Raw genomic sequence first — 23,084 nt, forward strand, 5'->3', positions numbered from 1 at the left:
TAATGGGATGATTTGACCATGGGCATGGGTACCAAGTGTTTGGAAGGGTCCACACTTGGCTGTATGGTGTGTTTTGATCTTGATGGGGGAGGTCTTTTGCCTTGGCATATTATAAAAAGCCCCTTTGAATAACGCTCTGGGCAGCTGGATATTGACCCAGGGCCCTCCTGAAGCTATCCTATGTCTCTGTCTTTCTTATCGTCTCTTTCTATCTTTCTACCTAATATTTCCTCATTCCTCTGTCCTCCAAGAACCCTTTGATAGGTGGGAGGAGGTCAGAGCTGGTCTCCTACAGACTCCCATACCCCAGTACTGGGATTACAATCTCATGCCACAGTACCCTGTTTTTCACATGGGTTTAGACTCTGGGCCTTGTGATTGGCACTTTCCCAACTGAGCTATCTCCCCAGCCTCGCCACTGAACTTTTAAACCTTAGGTTTGTGTCTGTGGAGAGGTTTCTGCTGACCTGCTGGAAACTGAACCCTGTGTTTTGCAGTATCACTTTCCTCTTTAGTGAGCCCTGATTTCCCACGGGGACACTTCCTCCAGTAGGACATTTGGACTTTGGTGGCAGATGCAATCCTGTAGGAGCATCAGTTCCAAGAGTGACCAGGCCAAATGCAAAAAAGATAGCAGGCCTCTGTGATTGTAGTCTACAGACAGTCTCGGAATCGATCATGCTTTATTATGAAAGGTATTTTAATTGTCAATATGTGGCTGTTGAGATGACAGAAAATAGTTGAATCGTTAAGTATAAAAATGTCAGGAGCTCAAAGAGCAGTGTGAGAAAATAAGTCACCAGACATGAGAGGAGCCAGTGCCCCTGGGAGCATGCAGCGCTTGAGGGCCCCTCTGACATAAACTACAACAAAAGATGGGGGGGCCAGAAGCAAGAGCGTTGGCAAGTGTCTGAGACATGGGAAGGTGAAATGTCACTGTCTTCTAATTAGCAGAAACTTCAAGTAGCCTTTAAAAGAGAAGCCGATGACAGCCTGAGAGTTAGATAATCATCTAATTTTAGAGCCGAGTGCTCTGTCCAACCCTGACGGTTTGCAGATAAGAATATTGTTGGCTCAGACGTGTACGATGACATGCCCCAACCTATTGAGGATGGTGAGGGCTTCAGAGCCAAGGGCCAGCTCTCCACTTCTCCTCCTTGCCTACATCCTCGCCGATAGAAGCCTAAGAAAACATGTTGTTGTTTTAACAGTCCATTTACCTGTTAAGATTCCTGTAAGGAGAGATGCGATCACTTCAGTGTGGCCATTTAATAAAGGCTGTAATTCTTTTCCCCTCGTCAGTAAGAGTAAGGGAAAGCTGTAGCTCAATCCCTCAGTGACTAGGCACCTCTGCCTAATAGTCCTGGGCCTCTGGGAAAGTTGGATGGACAATTTGGTTAGCTGCTTGTGGCTTGATGTTCTCTCTACAGATCATGTTGCATTTCGGGAAATATGCTGTGAGGTTTGCTTTCAGCAGTAGATGTGAGGGAAGAGAAGTAAAGATACGAGGACAATAGGAATATATAGAGATGAGATGTTTATCTTACATACACACTATATATACTTAAGATGGAATGCTTATGAGTCTATAACATTGAAGTAGATTTACAGTATGTCCAGTCTAATCTTCTGCTGTATAAGAAGAAGATGCTTTAGTTTGCTTTCTATTGCTGTGATAAAAACCATGCTCAAAAGCAACTTGGAGAGGAAAGAGTTTATTTGGCTTACATTTCCATGTCACAGTCCATCATTGAGGAAGCCAGGGCAGGAACTCAATCGGGAACCTGGAGACAGGTCCACGTTCCCAAGAAGAGACCACGGAGGAATGCTTCTTACTGGCCTGCTCCCTATGGCTTGGTCAGTGTGCTTTTTTAGATACCCCAGGACTACCTGGCAAGGGTGGTACCACTCAAAATTGGCCAGGCCCTTTCACATCCATCATCAATTAAGAAAATGCCCCCATAGTCTTGCCTACACCAATCTTCTATGGACATTTTCTCAATCGAGGGTCCCTCCTCTCAGAGGATTCCAGCTTGTGTCAAGTTGACAGAAAACTAACCAGCACAGACATATAACTGACATCCCGTCGGCAGCTTGAAAGGCTCTGCTGGATGTCGTGCCATGTCTCTATAATCTCAGCATGTGGACGCTGAGGCAGGAGGATTGGTATTCAGCCAGCCTGGCCTACATGGCAAGACCTTGTCTTAAAGAAAAGAAGTTTGTGTGTTCTTTTGTATTCCGTTGTAATTACTCTTAGAATCATAATGTAGAAAAACTTCCAAGTTCTTTGAATCTTTGAGTTTTCACTTGAAAATGATATTTCTAAGAAGCCACATACACACACACACACACACACACACACGCACGCACGCACGCACGCACGCACGCACGCACGCACGCATGCACGCACACGCACGCACACAAGCAAATAAATAAGTAAATAAGACTTATAACAAACAAACAAAAAACCCCTACAGGTCAGGTCAGAGTTTAATTTTTGCTTTGCTGATTAGCTGGTAATACCCTTTTGTCCCGAAGTTGATAAGATGGCGTAATCATAAAAACACAGCATAAGGGTCCTGTGAGGTTTTAGGGTGGTGGAAGTCCGCGTCACTAACAGATTTTATATAAGTACGGGTGTCGTATCTCGTGTCTCTGGTATAATCTGCCCTGTAGCTGTGTTGTTGTTAAATGCTGTTTTCTCTTGTCTGAAAATTTCCATCTAAAAGTGCCCGTTTGCTCCGGTGCCTGTTCTGCTCCTGAAGTCCAGGATCTGGTGACCAGGAGGCTGCCATGTGTCTCGTCACCTCACAGATGAACAGTGCCAATCACAAGTTCCCAGCTCTTGTGCATATGACTGTCCATTTTAAATTCGTGTTCCCAAACCTGTCGGTCCCATGTCACTTTTGATGGTAGCGGCTGAGACCGTTCTGAGGGCTTCAGGTTTGGATGTAGCACTATGGGAAAAGCAGGGTTGTTCCCTTTATTTCTAGTGATTTCCAGACTCATGACTCTCCTAACTCTAGGAGCACATTGAGCCGATGGGTTCTCAGGACAGCACCTTATAGCCAGCCTCTGTGTGGACCCCGCACCCTCCCAAAGGATTGCTTTGATCTTATAGTTACATTTTCTGAAGGCTTGCTCTCTTACAGGGGAGACTTTTCATGACAAGAGAGGATGAGGGTTGTCACAGGTGTCACTCAGTGAGAAGGCAAGATGAGGTGTGACCCAGAGCACAAGTTTCTGATCAGATTACCATTTGAGAGGAACCTTGTTTGGCTTATGCCATGGTAAAAGTTCCTGTCTCCATGCTGCTCTTGGTGGCCTCAGCTGACTTCAAGATATCCTTTTCATGATGTATTATCGGTATGCCCCTTAAAAGACGCGTGGAACTGAGACCTGAAGGTGACCTAGTGTACACACCCAGCTGTGATAGCAACATGGCTTCCGCGCGGCTCCCCAAGCCAGCCTGGGATCTCCTCCGACTCGAGAAAAGCTGACATGTGTCGTGACACCGAAGCTTCCAGGCAGCACGAAGGTGCTCAGGTGACATGCTCCTGTGACATCAGTCCCTACAGAGCAGTTACCCCTCTGCCCGACGCTCCCGTGGTTCTGAAGTGCATTGGAAGGCGTGAAAAGCTCGGGCCGCACAGGCAGTAAATTACTCAGGATTCCACCCGAACCATTTATTTTTAGCCTCAGTCTCAAGCTTTTCAAAAATATGAAATGCTTCTCAACTTATCTTCCCAGGGTAAAGGAACCATGGTAAGAAGGTAATACACAACGCCGTAGACAGCTCGCTTGTAAATACGCACATCAAATCCTGAGTGTTTGTGAATGTAAGCCAGACTGCAGGGAAGGCTCAGCAAGTGGGGAATTATTCCAGAAATGCAAAGAATTCAGAACTAGAAAAATCAATGGATATGATTAGTCATAGCAAATTAAGGGAAAAAGATTTTTATCTCTTTATAAAAATAGTAGTTGGTAAAATTCAGTGGAACTTAATTACTAGGAAAATTTAAGAGTATTTCCTTAGTATTAAACATCTGTGGCCAGTAACAGACTTGGGGGAAGAACATTATATATATATATATATATATATATATATATATATATATATATATACATACATACACACACACACATATATGTATGTATGTAATGTATGTATATGTGTGGTTTCTTAATTGTGACAACAGAAGCACAAGCAATTTAAGGTTAAATTGGATTATTTCACAGTTTAAAGCATGTACTTCTGGTGATCCCGTCAGAAAGAATCCACAGAACGAGGGGAGTGGGGAGTATTTGCGTATCACGTGTCTGATAAGGGAACTGTGTCTAGAACATAGAATTCCTACAATTCAACACAAGTGTAGCTCAGTTTAAAAACAGGCAAAGGATTTGCAGAGATTCCTCCAGAGACAGTATACAACTGGCCCAAGAGCACTTTACGAAGATACTCGGTGCCATTAGTGATTAGTGAGATCCGCCTAAACCCACTGCACCTAAACCATGAGGTACCCACTGCACCCACGGGGACAGCTGGGCTCAGACTAACAGACAAGAGTGAAGAACATTGCTGGGGGAGAATAAGATGGTGTGCCTGCTTTGGAATACAGATGGACTATTCTTCAAGATGTTTATCGTGGAGACCACCCATGACTCAGCCCAGATTCCCACCTCATAGCCAATGAAACATACGTCGCCCAAGAACTTACAAATGTTTTTCCCCCAATGGCCCAGATGCCCACTGACTGATGGATGGATTGATAAAATATGGTGTATTTATATAATGAAATATTATCTTTAAAAAGGATTGGAGTGCCAGTGAACCTTGAAAGGTTTTTCTGAGTAAAAGAACGAAGCTTAATGGTCAGAAAGAATGATCCCCTGTATGTGAAATCTGGGGAAATGCAGATGGACAGAAAGTCAGAAGAGTAACAGTTGCCAGAGCAGAGGAGACGGAGAGCAGTGGCTGCCAGTGACTGTGAAATCTGTGTGTGTCGATCAAAATCTTCTGGAATCAGATACCTAGTATTGATTTACAGTCCTGTGAATATATTGAAACCCATGGACTGAATCACACTTTAAAAGACTTCGTATATAAGTTACATTTGAATGTTTTTTAAAGGCTATTTTCTGTATGCCTTTTAAATTCAAAACTATGCCAGAAAGGTAAATGAATGATATTTCTTTTTTTAATCTTTGAGAGAAGGGAAATTATTGTTTCTTTGGTTGCTTGGTTTTTGGTTTTTCGAGACAGGGTCTCTCTGTGTAGACCAGGCAATCCTGGAACTTGCTCTGTAAACCAGGTTGGCCTCAAACTCAGAGATCCACCTACCTCTTCCTCCCAAGAGCTGGGATTAAGGGTGTGCATCACCACCACCACCACCACCACCACCACCACCACCACCACCACCACTGGCGAAAGAGGAGAAGTTGTAAAACATGGGATCTATTAATACAGAACACAGAGTTTAGATAACTAAGAAGATAGGACTATCACAGGATCAGATTTAAATACACAATTCACAGTCTAAAAATTACACATTTAGCAATATGATAATACAGGTATGAATACACATATATAAGAAAAATGTAGATATGTCAAACATTCACTCTTATTTTTAGTTTTTAAACAAAAAGTATTAATACTAACAGCGATGAGACTTTCCCAGATTTCTTGTATCTTGCATGTTGTGACAAACAGAACTGACTCTTCTGTCACTTCACAGAGCTCCAGACATATTGCTGTCACAATGACAGACTGTCTCTGTATCTCTCTCTCATTCCCTCCATTTGAAGGAGATAGAAATGTCCATAGTGAAGCTCAGTCATGGACCTGCCTCCTTAGTGGAGAGGCAGGAAGAGGAGACTCGCCTATATTCTCGGAGTATGAGGTGGGACCCTGTGGCATCCCTCTCAGTAAGAAGGCACTCAAATGAGAGGAGTCAAAAATGACAGATTTCCACTAACATTTGGAATGCCTAAAATTAGAACCATACTTTCTATCAGAAACCAAAATAAATTCCACATGGATCCAGAATTCGAATGTAAAACGGAGAGCATAAAAGCACTCACAGAAACTATGCATGAATATTTATGATCTTGGTGGAGGGAAGTTGCTAAGCATCATGTCAATACCAGAATGCCATCAAAACACTGAGAGAGAATATTAAATGACCCAAAGGACCTGAGGTGTGGTAGATTGCTCGCATAGCATGTATAAGGCCCTGGGTTTGATTCCCAGCACCACAGAAACAAGTGTACATAAAAATAGAAATAATTGCATTTAAAAAGTATTGTCACATTTGGGTAAAAATAAGTAAATGTATAACCCCACCCCAAAAAGATCAGATGGTATATGCCACAATTCAAGCAGGAGTTAGCTACCACTTGGGTGACAGATACTAGAGATGTTTTTTCTAACTTTCCTCACTGTACTGACCCCCACCCCCGCCCCCCCAGCCAAAGTGTTATTTTTTTTTTTTTTTTAATTTGAAAAGTGGAGCATTTGGATGGTTAGTTCATGAGAATATATAACATCTGGGTCTTCCGAGGCAAATTCAATGCTAAACTCTGGAAAAATGAGGCTAGCTTTGCAGAATGGGTCGGGGGCAGCGCTTCCACATGCCTACCTGTGTGATTATGTTGCAGGGGATTGGAGTTTGCTGCATCTGGTGACACTTTTAAAAGGACTGGATAATTGACTGCGCCCCCCCCCCCCAATCCTGATGTTTTCTCTTACCTCCCCAGTGTTTGGGGTTTGGGTTTGCTATGCCTTGTCTTGCTTTTAAAAGAAGCCATCTGCATAGGAAGAAACTCCTAATTCACAGTGTTGGCATCTAAGGGGAAACCAGATGCCTCTGCCTCATCTTTCACTGCCTTACCTACAAAGAATGAGTTTGCGCAGCACTTCCAGTTCCAAGGCCTTTAGGTTCCCAGCATTGTGTGTCCCCTTCTCTGGGACTCCATCTCAGTAGAGGATTTGGCATAAGACACATCAGTGTCCAAGCCAAAGGGGAGTCTCCCACTTGAAAGACAAGGCCTCCCAGAAGCCTCAGTGATAAACGATGAGGGAGGCTCTTCAGGGTCCAGAAAGACTAATCAATAGCATGTCATGGAAAGAGAGCGAGCTATCTGGAGAGAACGAAGAAAGTTTGCAAGCGTCAGGCCGCTTGTTCCCGTTCTTAGCACTCAGTTGCTCTTCTTCTGAGTCAGGACTCATTATGACAGTTTCTCGAGTTAAATGTCCTTAATCTTTGCCATTCAGATAAGAGCCAAGGAAATGCCGTCTTGCTGGGGTTTTTCTAGCTGAGATTAGCATGTTTCAATAGTTCTTTCTTCGTGTTTAAAAGTGAAAACCCTTTTGCTAAGACAGTCTCTCCTGTCCAAGGAGGGTCCTAGTGGACATTTCTGCATACTTTTCTCTCGCTTGTAAACAGCATGACTCTGAGTACCTATGCTTTTTGGGTGACCCTTGGCTCCCTCCTTTATGCTAACGAGGGAAGCCTGTTTCTCTTGGACTGGAATGGAATAGGCACACAGCTGCTTCTGGTATTAGAAGGCGTAGTGATAACAGTTTCCAGCCCAGTCACTTCACAAGATGGCTATAAAACAGCATGAGCATATGTCTTTGGGCCACACATCCCATGAGAACCTGTGTACCGCTCTCATAGTTATATGTTCTGTGCTTTTTCTTCTTAAATTGACTTTGATGACAGGAAGCAGGACAGTAGCTAGATAGAAGAGAAAGAATGTGTCCCTTTCCTCTCATAGAAATAGCAAGATTCTGGGGTTTTTGTTTTGTTTTTCGAGATAACGTTTCTCTGTGTAGCTTTGGTACCTGTCCTGGAACTCGCTCTGTAGACCAGGATGGCCTTGAACTCACAGAGATCCACCTGCCTCTGCCTCCAAAGTGCTGGGATTAAAGGCGTGAGCCACCACCAACCAGCTGAAGCAGCAAGATTCTTACCATGGCTTCTTTGGCATCAGTGGAGGATTTCACAAGTTGGTACTGAGAACTGGGTACACAGTGGCCCTGACAGGTGCTGTACTGCTGAGGCATGGCCTCTTCCTTCTGGTACCCAGCCCCTGCTGCTGAGGAGGTGGATGTGCAAGGGTAAAAGGGACGTGTGTGCCGGAGGCTCTGCTGTGTATCATGGTGCCTGCAATCATGACCTCCATCATGTCTGGGTGCAGCTGGACTCATCCCTGCCTCTCATTGTCTTTTTTTTTAGGAGCAGCCTATTGCCAGTTCATGGACATGCTTTTCCCAGGCTGTATTAGTTTGAAGAAAGTAAAATTCCAGGCAAAGTTGGAACATGAATATATTCACAATTTTAAACTTCTGCAAGCATCATTTAAACGGATGAATGTTGATAAGGTAAGTCAAATGTACTCTTTTCTTCAGAATCGCTTTCAGTATTTCATTGTTTTTAAATTACGTGCATGTGGGTTTGTACACATAAGTGCAGTGCCTGAAAAGGCCATGGTAAGAGGGCATTGGATTCCTCAGGGGCCAGTTACAGGTGACTGAGAGCTACCCAGTGTGGGTGCTGGGAATTGAACTCCGGTCCTCGGGAAGAGCACTGCGTACATCTTAGCCAGATCTCCAGCATGCTGAAGAAGTCTGAGAACGTATCCATGAGGGATATACTTAGATATCTCACCATGTGGGGTCTGTACATACATAAACAAGAGCCCTGACTTCCCCCATTTGCCTGTGAGGTTTTAGTTTTAAGAAATCCTTAACCCAGTAGCCATTAGACAGAAACCTCTTAGCAGGAGTCCTGAATGTTACAGTGGTGGGTTGTTAGCTTTTCCATGTAGCAAATGAGAAGCTTATGTTTACCAGATGCCTCTGGGGTTCTTTGGGTATTTTGTTCTTTGGAAAAACAACTTGTTAACAGGGGAAACCATCCTGGGTTTGAGTCTCAGTCCCACAACTGAAGCAAGTCATGTTTTCTAGGTGTCTAAACTGGCTCCTTTGTGAAAGAGGAGTAGGGTCCTCCTTTTCCTCATGGTTATGACACAGTGATGAGGAGGTGCCTATAAAAGTGTCCAGCATAGCGCAACCCTCAGATTCCAACATCCGTGAATGCTGCTTTCGCCTTTGAAGTATCTAGGGTGTTACAAATAGAAATGTTGGCCCTCACATCCTTTTTCCTCCCAATAAGGAACTAAGGGGCTGAGAATCACTGGTCTCTCTCTATGAATGTTGACTGCTGTTCAAATGTTCACTTGCTAATATGTGTTCATTATTTAGGGATTTATCTTAGAGTGAGTATGACTGGCCCTGTCTCTTAGAATGAGTAAGCATGACAAGACATGAATTTCAAACAAGAGGGAGAGAGATAAACCAGCAGAGGAGAAACAACTCTTTTTTTTTTTCATTTTTCTTTATTAAGAAATTTTCTACTCACTCCACATGCTATCCACAGACCCCCCCCTCCTCCCACCCCAGCCCTCTTTCCCAAGCCACCCCGCATCTCCACACCCCCCAAATCGAGGTCTCCCATGGTGAGTCAGCAAAGCCCAGCACACTGAGCCTAGGCAGGTCCAAGCCCCTTCCCACTGCACCAAGGCTAGAAACAACTCTTAAAACAGTACTAATAAAAAGAATAAATAGGCCACAGGATAAAAACAGATACTAGGTTGTAAGAGATAAAGGTGAAAGAAAAGTTTAGTAAATCAGCACGGTTCATGCTTCCCCGAGTAAGAAGCATCCATACCAGAATGTTGAGAAAATCTGACTTCTCCTTTTCTAGGAATGTTTTAAATTGTATAGTCTTGGCCAGGCATGGCAGTGCACACTTGTCAGTCCCAGCTACTTCTGAGGCTGAGGCAGGAGGATTGCTCAAGCCTAGAGTTTAAGAACATCCTGGACAACACATGGAAGACCCCTTTTCAAAAAGTGTTTCTCTAAGAAATCTTCACTTTTATTCCTTTTGCTGTGGCTAATCTCCGGGTAGCTCTTTCCCGGCACCCAGCTCTGCAGGCTCTCCTTACTTTTAAAAGTTCGAGAGTCTTTTTTTCTTCCACTTTTAAATCCACGCTTGTACATTAGAGAGATGAAACACCTGTCCATAGGTTTCTGGCTGGAACTTGCTGCGGGTCAGTCAGAGAGCTTTGTGCAGCGCTCTATACGTGAACACACAGAAAATGGCAGAGCTAAGGATGTTGAAAAATAAGTTTGGAATGGCAGGAGACTGGCCTTGGCCTCACCAGCCTGCCAGCCCCAGGAGCATCAAGATGCCGTAATGGCCCAAATCCCTTGGAGACACAGTGTCATGTACCCATCCCATCTGTCATTCCCAGTGTGTTAGAGGGCTCACTTGAAGCCACGCCCCTGGAGCCAGGAATGCAAATTAAATCAGCAGAAGTAAGAGCTGCCGTGTACCACCATCCTGCAAACTCCTCACACAGCAGACAGGTTGGCTCGGTTGTTCATGAAGGACCTTGTGGTCCAAGTCACTTAGCAGTTACCAGTCAGTCTCTCTGAAGGCAAACAGTAAAACTCAGAAGACGTTAACCAGAATAAAATATCCAGCCACGTCAATGAAGCTCGAACGGGGCAGGAATTCTTTCAGCGAGAGTTCAGGGGAAGTGAGAGGAGGGACATGGCAGCCCCCGAGCCTCCAGGACCAGAAGCAGCTCGATGAAAAATGTCCCTTCCAGAAACTTCTCCTTATTTTGTTCTGCACCTGTATCGGTTTCTGTTGCAGCTGCACGTAAACGTTTTTGGAAAATATGTCACTGATGACTTAGCTGGACACGTAGCCCAGGTGGTCCCCTCACTTTTTCTTCTCAAGAAGAAGTTGATACTGAAGGGCTTTCTGTTCTTTTTTTCAATGGTTTCATTGACTTTTGAGATTAGAGTATATCAATTCCCCCTTCCCTTTCTTCCCTCTAAACCTTCCTATGCTCACCCTTCCTTGTTCTCTTTCAAATTCATGGCTTCTTTTATCAGTAATTGTTGTTCCTTATACCAGAAAGTGCCATGCACGTTACCAGAGGAGGGAGGCGACCAACACCAGAATGGCTGGTGACCCTGAGAGCGCACTAGAGGCACGAATACTTTGGAGATAGCCAACAGCTCTCTCATTGGACTTAAGACCCTTTCAACAATAGGAACATCATGCCTCGTGCAGGAAACCTCACTGACTGCTCAGAGCTAGTGAAGTCAGTGATCGTGAGGAGAACCGACAGCCACCATTTGCTTTTTAAAGTGTCCCTGTTGGCTCTTATGACCATCGATGGCGTATCGTTTCCAAGGTGGCAGAGCTTTGCTGCAGGACAGTCCCTTCAGTTTCCATTCATGCTGTCAAGCTAAGAGCTGTGTTCCCTGGACACTGGCCTCCTGTCTGAATCCTGCGCATACACATACGCATTCTGACTCACGACTTAGTTCTCTCTCTCTCTCATAGTTCCCATTCAGTTGTCACCAGTGATTGAAGAAGTGAAATCTAGTAATTGTGCTATGTGGAAAGCATGATGATACAATTCCATTTTCCTACGGGAAAAAAAATAGTGGCCCACTGAATAAGCTAAATAATCAAGTCACCCCCCCCCTTTTTCCTTGGTCATAGTTCCAAAGGTTCCTGTGAGAATAAGCAGGGAATCCTGGCTGACTCTGAGTTGTAGTGGGAAGGTTATTCTGGAAAAGCTGAGCTTCGCATCTCTGAAGCTGATGTGCATGTCCTGAGCCGCCTTTGTGTGCTCCCATGACCCCCTTAAGGAGCCTCTCCCTTGTTGCTGGAGGGCTTCTCTCCAGGTTCCCCAAGCCCCGCAGTCCCACAATCCACGTATAAAATAATCACTCAGACGCTTATATCACTTATAAACTGTATGGCCGTGGCAGGCTTCTTGCTAACTGTTCTTTTATCTTAAATTAACCCATTTTTATAAATCTATACCTTGCCACGTGGCTGGTGGCTTACCGGCGTCTTCACATGCTGCTTCTCCTGGCGGTGGCTGCAGTGTCTCCCCCCTCAGCCTTCCGCTTCCCAGAATTCTCCTCTCTCCTTGTCCCACCTACTTCCTGCCTGGTCACTGGCCATCAGTGTTTTATTTATATAGAGCGATATCCACAGCACTCCCTCTCTCTGCCTCTGTACTCCTCCCGTGGAGCCTCAGCTCCTGGGCCCTGCACCTTGTTAGCTGGGGTGCTTGTCGCTCGACATTTCAATGAGCTCGGCTCCGTGTGACCCATGAACTCAGTACCCGTGGTCACTGATCTGCCCCTGGTCGTGCGCTTTGTCTGGTAGCCATAAACCTTATAAGGGTTTATCTCACTACAACTGGGCCAAGGGTTTACAGAGAGACGGGAAAGTGCTTCAACTTTGAAAGAGCACATCATCATCCCAGGCCTGGATATTTTGTGGGGAGACTGTTAAACTATAAATATCCTGTCCACGAGAGAAGTCCCCAGTTTTGTTTTCTGGTTTTGTTTGTGGGCTTTTCTGAGACGAGGCCTCACTGCGTAGCTCAGTTTGGTCTCAAATTCATAATCGTGCCTTGGTCTCTCAAGGGCTGGGATCACAGGCGCCTGCTGCCACCAGACCTGGCAGATCACACACTCTTCACAGCTGAGGATATTCCTTTTTAGTCATTCAGGAAGTATTACATTCTCCAGGACAATTCACTCTGGTTTTTTTTTTTTTTTTAAATCAGTTCTTTAAATAGTTAAAATTGTGTTAATTCTAGAACACGGCCGAGAAGACAGGTATAAAAAGAAGCCAGTGGTCAAGAACTGTAGCCCTGGGGCCAAAGAGACCCAAACTTGGAAATAGTATGTAGAAAGCTGACTCCCAGGGCGTGCGTGATTAGTAATCCTTTGGAGAAGTGGTCCCCTGAGACGCTGAGACCATGAGAATAATAAGCATGTGGTCAAGAACTGTAGCCGTGGGGCCCAAGAGACGGCTCAGTGGTCAAGAGCACCTGCTGCTCCCAAAGAGAGAGGACTCTGGTTCAGTTTTCATCCCCGACACCCGGTGACTCACAGCCATCTGCAACTCCTCTCTCAGGGGATCCAGCGACCTCCTCTGGCCTCAGCAGGCACCATAAACACATGGCGGTGCCCACACAGACAAGCAGGCACACACACATGCACATAAATACGTTTTTAAAATTTTGCTCACTGGAGGCCTGCCGGCACGCAATCCTTGGGATATAACCGTGTAACACGCTAAAGAAACCTGGGCTTTGTGACTTACGTAGTGACCTGGCGTTGCAGGTCATTCCGGTGGAGAAGCTGGTGAAAGGGCGTTTCCAGGACAACCTGGATTTCATCCAGTGGTTTAAGAAGTTCTACGACGCCAACTATGACGGGAAGGAGTATGACCCCGTGGAGGCGCGGCAAGGGCAAGATGCCATCCCTCCCCCTGACCCCGGGGAACAGATCTTCAACCTGCCCAAGAAGTCTCACCACGCGAACTCCCCCACGGCAGGTAGGTCGTCGCTCTCCGGGCAGGGAGTGGTCCCAGCCCTCCTGGGCTTCAAGTCTGTGCTCGTGAATTGACGGTTGTTTTCATGCCTTTGGATGGTTGTCGGGATTGTCTGTGTCCGCACTGATCTTTCCGTGACCCATTTGTCATGAGTCTTGAGTTCAGATATTAAAAAGCCAGAGCCTCACATGCCGGGTCTCTGGTTGTTAAGATAATACCCTGGAGATAGGTTTCTTTTTCTCTCTAATTTTTTCTGAAAATTTGTAAGCAGCCTATTTAGATTTTCATTAAAATGTTTTTACTGCCTAATAGCTGGCAAGACAGACCATAATATGAACTGACTTGTGTTGTTACGTGTGGATCATTTTCAATAGGCACGCAAAGGAAATTAGTGATCATTTTTATATGTTACTATGGGCCCTTCATTTATTACGCAGCCCTGTCCTAAAAAGGGAAACCATTGAGGATGTGTGCCTGGAACTTTTAGGAGTTTTTTAACTTTTGTAGATTAAAAAAAAACTCTCTAAAATATCTTAGGAATATCCTTGCCGTAAACAGCCAACTTTACCAGATAACGTATGCTCTTGTGAAATGGGGTCACTGTTATAAATGCCAGTTGTATGCTAGACCATTCATTAGCAGTGAAACTCTCAGAAACTTTCTTCCATCCCAAAGGCGAGCCCATTGCTCAAATCATTTCAGATTTTTTTTATTTCTGCCCAGCCTACTCTAGTCAGTATGGATTAGGCATGATTAATACTAGACACAGGTAGCTTCATAATCATACTTTTCCTCACTACTTGCAAACATTTTCCATCTTTTCTCTTTGAATTCATAGCTATATCCCAGGCAATCTGTATCCCTTGGAAATCTGACATCTTCCAAAGATTTTTGAAATATTTGTTTGTTTGTTTTAAATGGCCTGGCGGTGGTGGCGCACGCCTTTAATCCCAGCACTTGGGAGACAGAGGCAGGCGGATCTCTGTGGTTTCAAGGCCAGCCTGGTCTACAAAGTAAGTTCCAGGACAGCTCCAACGCTAGACAAAAAACCCTGTCTCGAAAAACCAAATAAATAAATAAATGATTGTTAGAGATAATAAGATCAGCATTATACTTACCAGTCTTTTAGAGGAGGTCTTCTTCATGTGGAATAACATAGTAGAAGAAAAAGAATACATACCTCTAGGAACTACTTAGGAAGCAACAGGATTGGGTTTTGGTAACGGGTGGATCCTGGAGTGAGCGAGCGAACTGCCGAGTGTGACTTCTCGGCTCCCACCCATGGAAGGGTGAGGCTATCATCCAGGAAGTCCTGAGAGGGCTGGATTTGAGAAGAAATTGTATTTATTTTAACATACTGAGTTTCGGGTTTCTTTGCAACATCCAAAAGACAATCTAAATAACGTGTGTGGGGGTGGGGGTGGGGGGTTCAAAAGTGTGGACAGGGGATAAATAGACATGTGTGAGTGTTCCATACACTGAAGCTGAAAGTGAACACAGAATGATAAGGAGAGGGTGCCTTCAGGAATTCCTAACAGTTATGGCTGAGTAGAGGAGAAGAAACTTTCCTGGAATGCGGAGAAGATGCCAGAAAAACGGGAAGAAACTAAGGAGTGGCCTTCAGGGAGGGAGACAGAATGATCCAGCGTCTACCTCTGCGGGGAGTCAAGGCAAATGAAGCCTGAAGCGTTTGTTGGATTGCTCAGCTTGAAAATCATTCATGGGATGATGAGACAAGGAGTGGGTTAAGGAACGAGTTGGATAAAAGACTCTGAGTGACTGTCCAAGTCCAGGTTTGGAATGAATGAGCCGTGCAGATGAGAGCACTGAGCACAGATCTTTGGGAGTTAGGCACACGTGAAGGGAAGGAGCCTTTTTAAAAGGATGACCACAGACAAGAAAGTCAAGAGAACTCAAATCATTAGTAGTGTGTGAAACTGCATAGACCTAGAATATTTTTGTTTCTTCCACAATCATGCTGTGACCTTAATTTTTTTGGCCTCAGCTCCAACACTTCTCTTCCAAACAGAACTGCAGTATGTTGCCTTGTCCTCATTTTCTAAGAATTCCCTCATCTGTGTCTCACAGAACAAACAGTAGGAAGTTTCTAGAAAGAGGGTCATGAATATTAATTGTGGAAATATAATGTACAGTGAAACTTGAAAATAGTATGTGGAAAGCTGACTCCTAGGGCATGATTAATAATCCTTTGGAGAAGTGGTCCCCTGAGACGCTGAGCCCTGGAGTCTGGATTACAGGAATTGAACAAGGCCAGGTAGGGTGTGGAAGTGAGGAAGATCCAACCCTTAACAACTTTTTCAAAGATACAGGTGAGGAAAATAATAAGCTTGTGGTTGTTGTTAGGGAGAGAGAAGCTTGAGGAGGGATAGGAGAATGGCACTCTTCGGTGTTTACTTTGAAGACAATTCAAAATTATGTAGCCCTCAGTTTTCTCAGGTCCCACCCATCCCCCAGTCCTGAGTTCCTCTGGTCCTGCCGGCCCCATGGTCCCTCATCAGCTTATAAAATAATCGTTGAATAACTTAATATTAATTACCAATTTCATGGCGTATGGCAGGCTTCTTGCTAGCCAGCTCTTATAACTTAACCCATTTCTATAATCTGTAAGTTGCCACGTGGCCGTGGCATTACCTCTCTGCTGGCATCTTGCTGCTCCTTCAGCAGTGGCTGGTGTCTCCCTCCTCTCCTTTCTTCTCTCTGTGTCTCTGCTTGGATTTCCCGCCTGCCTCTAACTGCCTTGCCATAGACCAATGTGGCTTTATTTATCAACCAATCAGAGCAACACGTACTCACAGCATACAGAAAGACATCCCACAGCAACATTATCAGATTTGTAAGGTCAGAGAAGAATCTCTGATGAGCCAAGGGTGAGAGAAAGAGGTAAGATTAGAGAGGGTCATGACCCTGAACATGAAGGAGAAGATGAGGTCAGGAGCTTAGGGGGTTAATGGGAAGGGGAAGATGTGTTTGTCTGGAGCAGAAGCAAAGGGAGAGGTTGGATGAAGATTAGCCACAAGGAGATTGGGAGGCAAATTTCATGCATTTCACACTGGTCACCTGCTTTTGTCAGTGGCCATCATCAGTCTAAGAGTTGAAGTAGGGCTGATGTTGATGGGCGTGCCCGCAGGCCTGGGAATTGGGAAGCATGTGAAGTGACAGGACTCGGGTGAGAACCCAGGGCATGCTGCTGTTTCCCTTCTTAGTGTCATTTTTTGTAGCTGTTACTGGTGGACAGATTGGCTTTGAAACCCAACTGCATTTTTTGGAATTCTGATAATAAACCTCAGAATACTTTCCTTCCCCAATCATAATGCATTTTATCTTTTTTTTTTTTTTTTTTTTTTAACCTTCTAACACGTCTACTCTTCCACCCAGAATGAGGCTACACTGGCCAGCCCTCTCACAAAAGCCACAGAGGAGCTTGTGCAGTTTTGATAGAATGCTGTGAGCCCGAATGAGAAATCTGTGTTTTCCAGAGCTTAGCCTCTCAGGTGACAGAACCTGGGAAATATATGAAAGTCAACAGTTCATAAATTTGATTTTCTTTTGATGTTCCAGAAGGCAGTGATTTCTGATACTGCTCCCATGCCTTGATGGTGTTTATTTTTGTTGGTCTTGTTTAGGGAGGAAAGGTATTTTTCAGGAGGCAAATCCATCGTCCCTCTTTGATCAAATGTGTCCTGAATATTAGACATTGAGGGGCAGTAAAATTTTACTGGAGAAGAATTATCATAAGACATACATTACATGTGGGATATAGTTTTTAAAGACCACATGGGAGAAAGACCCCTAGAAGACTCTGACTTTCTTGAAGTCCTGAATCCAGATATTGGGAACATAGCCAAGAAAATAAGCCAAATGTATGTTTCCGGAAAGTCAGGGGAAGTGCTGGAAGGGTTATTTATAGAATCCATACACTTTGGTCAAGGTTTCTAGGGACTTTTCCAGAGTCTCTGCCCTTTTCATCGTGGCGTACATATAGTAGAAGGCGAGGATATGTTCCCAGCACGTGACCTACCAGGACAAGATACACAGTGCAAACCGCAAGGAAAGCTCCGAGTCTTAAGTTGGGAAGTTTACCGGAGTGTGGTAGCCTGGATATGTTTCAAATCGAGCTATTACACGAGTCCCACGTGTATGGGTGAGTGTGATGTAGTGAGTCTCAGGGTTCTCTTAGAATTCTCCATTCAGAACACCGACCCATAATCTCTGTGATGTGATCTCAGTGCATATGATAGGAGCTGCCCTTCACCCAGGACCACGAGTCTGACTTTCCCGTTCCAGACTCAGGGTGAGTTGAAGTGCTAGAGGAAGTGAGTGGTGGCCTGTCTGGTGCTGGATCAGTAGCATGCAGACATTATTCTGATCTCATATTGAAACCGTGATCTTTCCTAAGCATCTCGATCCTGGGAAATAAGTAATGGCTTGTATAGTTGGAAACAGCTGGGGGCCGGCACTTGGGAATACTTGACTAATTTTGCAGTGCATGGGTGTCTCCTCACAGATATGCCTTAGGCTGCTTTAACTGGCAGCTTCAATGTATCTTGTATGACAAAGGGAGCAGATTAGAGTGGGGGAAATGTTGTGGAATGTCCATGTAATGGTAATTGAGAGGACACTGTCTATGCTAGCAAGGAAAGAAAATCCTGCTTTTACAGCATCCATGCTCTATGTAGCTGCGCACCTGTATTTCCTGTATTAAACAGATGCTTCCCACACATTTGGTGCATTTTTTCTGAGAGCATGCTAGATTTCTCTACCATTTCAATGCAGATAAAAATACTTTTCTCCTAAGGACTCAAAGAAGTATAAATTTGGTCAGTATCTGTATAACTGGGCAACTTACCTGTACTGTAATCAACTTTAATATAAACAGGTTTCATATAAGGGTGAATAGCTGCCAGGTAATATCCACTCTGACTACATTTTGAAGAATTGTGTTGTCAATAGATTTTGGCCTACCACCCACAGCCATGTGTTTAAATGCACATGTCACAGTCACAGCTGTCTGTTAAGTGTGTGCAATCATCCTGAAACATGATGTTCCCAAGTGCAATTGCCCTGATCCTACCTGCAATTCAATAGCAGTCTGAGGAGGCAGGCTTTATATGTGAAGACTTAAGAAAACTTAAAAGGAAATTCAACATTGTGGTTTCTATAGCAACTCAGACACATTGCAGATTCACATACGCTAATATATTTAAATCAGACTCCCAAATATAAATATAGTGTGATAGATTTAGAGTTGCTATGGGAATTGAGCTTTCTCTCTTCCTTAGAGACCAGTGTTTCAGCCTTAAAATCGGGTTAGGAGAAATGCTAGAAAAGTGATTTCAAAACAGAAGGTACCTAGGCAGAGTCAATGAGGTGTCTGAATAATCTTCATTAAATCCATAGATGTAGATTTTAGCAAATCCTAACAGTATTTTTTGAAAACTGTGTTGAACATTGAACACTCCAGGCTGTTGGTGCAATCTTAAAATGTGACTGTATTTCTCCACTTATTTCCTTGGCAATGTGTGAGCATTGGTTGAGCATCTAAAATCTAGATAGACACCACTTCTCACCTTGGGCGAAAGAAAAGCTGCCTTTCCTTCACTGTGTTTTATGTTAGGTTTGTTTCTTAAGAAAGGTAGTGAAGTACAACAGTCATGCTGTCCTCTTTAGTTAAAGTGTCACATGCCTTTGAAAAGAATGTGTACTCTTCATCTGAACAGTGCTTTGCATACACGTAAAGCCAAGGTGTTTGACAGTGTGCTTCAGATTATCTGTGATTTAAGGGGAGGGTCTTGTCTGTCTCAAATAATTGTTGCAAAGTGATTTTTAGTCTTTCTACATTGATTGGGAGATTGCCTGTTCCCCTTTAATTGTTTCTGGCTTTGATTTCTGTTTTTGAAGGCTCTTTTCCTGGTATACGTGTGTATGATTAAACCATCCGATTGACTGGACTTACATTTTTGAAACTACTCTTTGTCTTAAAATAGCCACCACTGCTTTCTTATATTTGTGGTTTGAATGCTGTATCTTTCTTTTTAATAAGGTACATACCCACCTATCAGTGTCTTTATATGGAAAGTGTGCCTTTAACCACGTATGATTGGGCCCTGCCTTTTGCCTCATTTTGGTAATCTCTGTCTTTAAGAGTGACCAACCCGTTTGTATTTAGTGTAACTAACGGCTTCTTGATTTAGAGCTACCAAATTACTATTAGTTTCCTGTTTTTCCCTGTTACTAAAAAGTTTATTTTTTATTTTACCATATTCAATTTTTTTCATTTCTGAACATTTGAGTTCCACACAGTCTTTAAACTCAAGAACATTTAACACTTCTTATAGTGACAGGCTGTGTGGTAAAATACTGTTTAGCTTTCCTTTTTCTGGAAAGGTCTTTACTGTCCATTTGTTCCTAGTCTTTTCACTAGACAAAGCATGCCTTCGAGTACTTTAAAGATGCTGTGGCCTCTAAACAGGAGTGCGTGACTCTCTGTGCCCAGGCTCTTTCTCCTTATCTTTGGTTTTGTTTTCATTGTGATGCCTGACCGTGATTCTACTGGAATTTTAGTTCCTCACCTTTCCTGACTCTCTAAGCAACGAAAGCGCCCTAACCGTCTTGTCAAATAGCTGTTACCAGTGCTCCTTGTGTATAGAGCAGCATTTGTGTGTCCCTCCGCTCCCTCCCGCCCCTCACCATCTTTCTGCTCCACTGGCCTGCTCCTAGGAAGACACTGTTACATTGTGTTACATTGTTACATCGCTAAGCTGCATGTGGTTGTTCCTTAGCTATGGAAAGGCCTGGAGAAAAATGGAAAGAAGCCCTCTAACAGCTCAGCTAATTAAATTCCTACTCTCTGTTAAGAAAGGGGTATCAGCAGTGTGCTTTCCATTATACAAATGTCACATCAGAGATGAATAAGCGATGCCACTAGGCATCGGGATTCTTTTCTTAAAAACCAATCAAGCCTGTAGTTTTCTACGGTCTGTGTTCGTTTCTATAGTTAGGTGGCGTACACTTGGCTTACAAACAACAGAAATGTATTCCTCACATACAGGAGGGCCAGCAAGTCCAAAAACAGAGTGCCAGGAGGTTGGGTGTCCGATAAGGACCTGCCTCCCACAAGCATTCTTCATAGACGATTCCTCCCACTGCGCACTGCATCCCGAGGTGAGGCAGAACTTCTCAAGGCAAACTCGCTTGAGCCTTCCTTCTGTGAATACTGCTGCCGTTCCTTTGGTCTCTGCCCTCATGACTTCACCTCTGAGCGGCCTCAGTTCTTAGGACTGTCGTATCGAGGGTGAGTTTAAACATACGAGGGTGTGGGGATGAGTAACAAGGTTTTACAACACGGAGCCTATACAATGGTCACAAAACGACAGCATAAGATCAGAGTAAAACTCCGCCGGCCCACACTCTGAGGATATCCGAGAGTTTGGACTATCAGACCTAAGAAGCAAAGAAGTAAGGACTCAGGAGTATCAGACAGGAGCCTCGCGCGTGTCTGTCTTTTCTATGCGAGTTTGTTTGCTTGCTAGGATGGCATTGTTGATAGATGATATGAGTTCAATTTACTTATTTTTTTTTTAATTATCTGGCTTTCTTGAACCAAAGTTATGTACATCGTTTTCTTTAGAACTAGATTTTTGGAAACCCTGCGCTGTTGTCCTGTAACTCTTCAAATCTCAGTTTACCATGAATTGAACTTTTCCTTGAGCTTTAGGGAAGTATTTAAAATATAGAAGGAGCATGCATTTCCATGGACATGTGCGCAGTGCGCAGTGCGCACCCCTGCCCTCAGCCTTCCATTCAGTGGAGCGTCACAACAGCCCTAACAGATGGGTGTTAATATAAACCTCGCTGTGGCATCTAGGAGACTGGAACCAGAGCTGCAGTAACTTGCCAGCATCACTTAGGCTAAGTGAGGGACATGAGAGCTGAGGTGTGACCTGATTCCAGAACCTTGCTCCTCCCTGGACCTCCTCTCTGGGATTCACAGACACAGCCTTGGGCTCTGTGCCCTCCCCTGGGCTCCACTCTGTTGGAGTGGCTCTCTAAAGCATCCCTTTTTATCTCTGCAGTCGTTCTGAGTTGGGAAGAGGCACGGTATTGTACCACATTGATAAATACAGGAAATGTTAAGTTCCTGGATGTTTATCTCTGATTTCCAGATTTTTTTTCCATCCAAATACATCTCTGAAGAAATGGTGTGAGGAGTAGTGAAGTAAAGAATAAGCCCCATAAACAAAACTGGCATAGAGTTCTGTCCAAGAGGCTGGTGGTGGCCCCTCCGACAGCCGTCTTGGCTGTTAACAAAGCATCAGGTCCCCTTATAACCAGTGTGGGTTGTTCTCACAGGGACACTCCCTGGATAGGTTGAAATGTGTGTTCCTCTTCATGGGCTAGCCCTTGTCTCTGTAGGCATATACTGTAAGGTGAGATTTTGCTTTTCGGCTTGACAGTAAACCTCATCAGTTCTCGAAAGAAAATGGTGTCACAGTCACTCTTGGAGTTACTCTTGTGCCTGTGAGCCTGTTTTTATTCTAAGTGTCTTTCTTAGTCATTTGGTATGATGGGCAAAGTAAAAAGCTGTGTGTGTGTGTGTGTGTGTGTGTGTGTGTGTGTGTGTGTAACATGTATATATTGTGTGTACACATGTGTGCCACGGCATTATAAAGAGGTGAGAGTGCACCTTTTAGGGGCTCTCACTTTCCATCTTGTTTGAGGCAGGGTCTTACTGTGTCTGCCCCTCTACTCCAGGCTAGCTGCCCCGTGAGCTTCCAGGCAGCTCTCTTTGTCCGTCTCTCTGCAGGAATGCTGGGTAACGGATGCACACGCTGCACCTGGCTCTTCCCGCGGCTTATCATCAGTTAGGGTCATCAGGCTCTTGCGGCCAGCGCCTTTACCCACTGACCCGGCTTGCTGGCCCCTAAAAGCAGCGCGTAGCACTTTATATCGTCTCTTTGGAAGGAACAGCCTGAACGACAAGCCGGTTCTGCCTTTTAGTCATTGTTTGCCCACTAGCTGACACAGAGAGGCTTATCTGTCTGCTCAGCTTGAGTCACTGCAGTATTCGTTGAGCTCAAGGAAGACGCGGCACATTTCAGTGTCTGTCCAGCTGCTTCCATCGCCTGCAGCCACCCCACTGCAACTTGGAAAACAGCACATTGCCTGCACAGCAGCTCAGAAAATACTAGAACACAAACAGTTCCTATGGCTTGGGTCCCCTGCGGTTTTTTGTGACAGCCCTGCTTGAATCATATTCGTTCATGCGGTCCCGAGGTATTGCTGAGGCACGGTAAGGGATTCTGAGGGTACACAGTGATCCGAGCAAGACCCATGTTTTTGGAGGAGTTGCTGACTTCTGAGGAAACCTGCCGATGGACGTACGAGGAGAGCGTGCTCAGGGAGTGTTCGGAGGACACCCCCCCCCACCACCACTGGCTTTGCAGCCTCCACAAAGGTTTTCTGGGAAACGAAAGCCTCAGCTGAGATTTAAGGATGAGTTTAAAGGTTAGCCAGATGAGAGGCATGGCCAAGAACATTCCAGACAGAATAGAATGTTGAGGTCCCAAGAAAGTATGTTCGGTTCAGTGAAGCACAGGTTGTTTTGTTTGGATGTCT

The 23,084-nt window shown here is 44.5% G+C and overlaps 1 protein-coding gene across 3 annotated transcripts in view; it reads left to right on the top strand.

The window, feature by feature from the left end:
* Positions 1–23,084, top strand: part of Mapre2 (microtubule associated protein RP/EB family member 2) — a 148,951-nt gene that overhangs the window by 98,886 nt on the left and 26,981 nt on the right. For all 3 annotated transcript variants that reach the window (XM_028887707.2, XM_028887708.2, XM_028887706.2), the window contains 2 exons: positions 8,241–8,386; positions 13,238–13,451. In XM_028887707.2, the coding sequence (XP_028743540.1) occupies positions 8,241–8,386; positions 13,238–13,451 (360 nt within the window). The remainder of the gene's footprint in view (positions 1–8,240; positions 8,387–13,237; positions 13,452–23,084) is intronic.

The sequence above is a fragment of the Peromyscus leucopus genome, chromosome 19, assembly GCF_004664715.2.
Source record: "Peromyscus leucopus breed LL Stock chromosome 19, UCI_PerLeu_2.1, whole genome shotgun sequence".
Lineage (NCBI taxonomy): Eukaryota > Metazoa > Chordata > Mammalia > Rodentia > Cricetidae > Peromyscus > Peromyscus leucopus.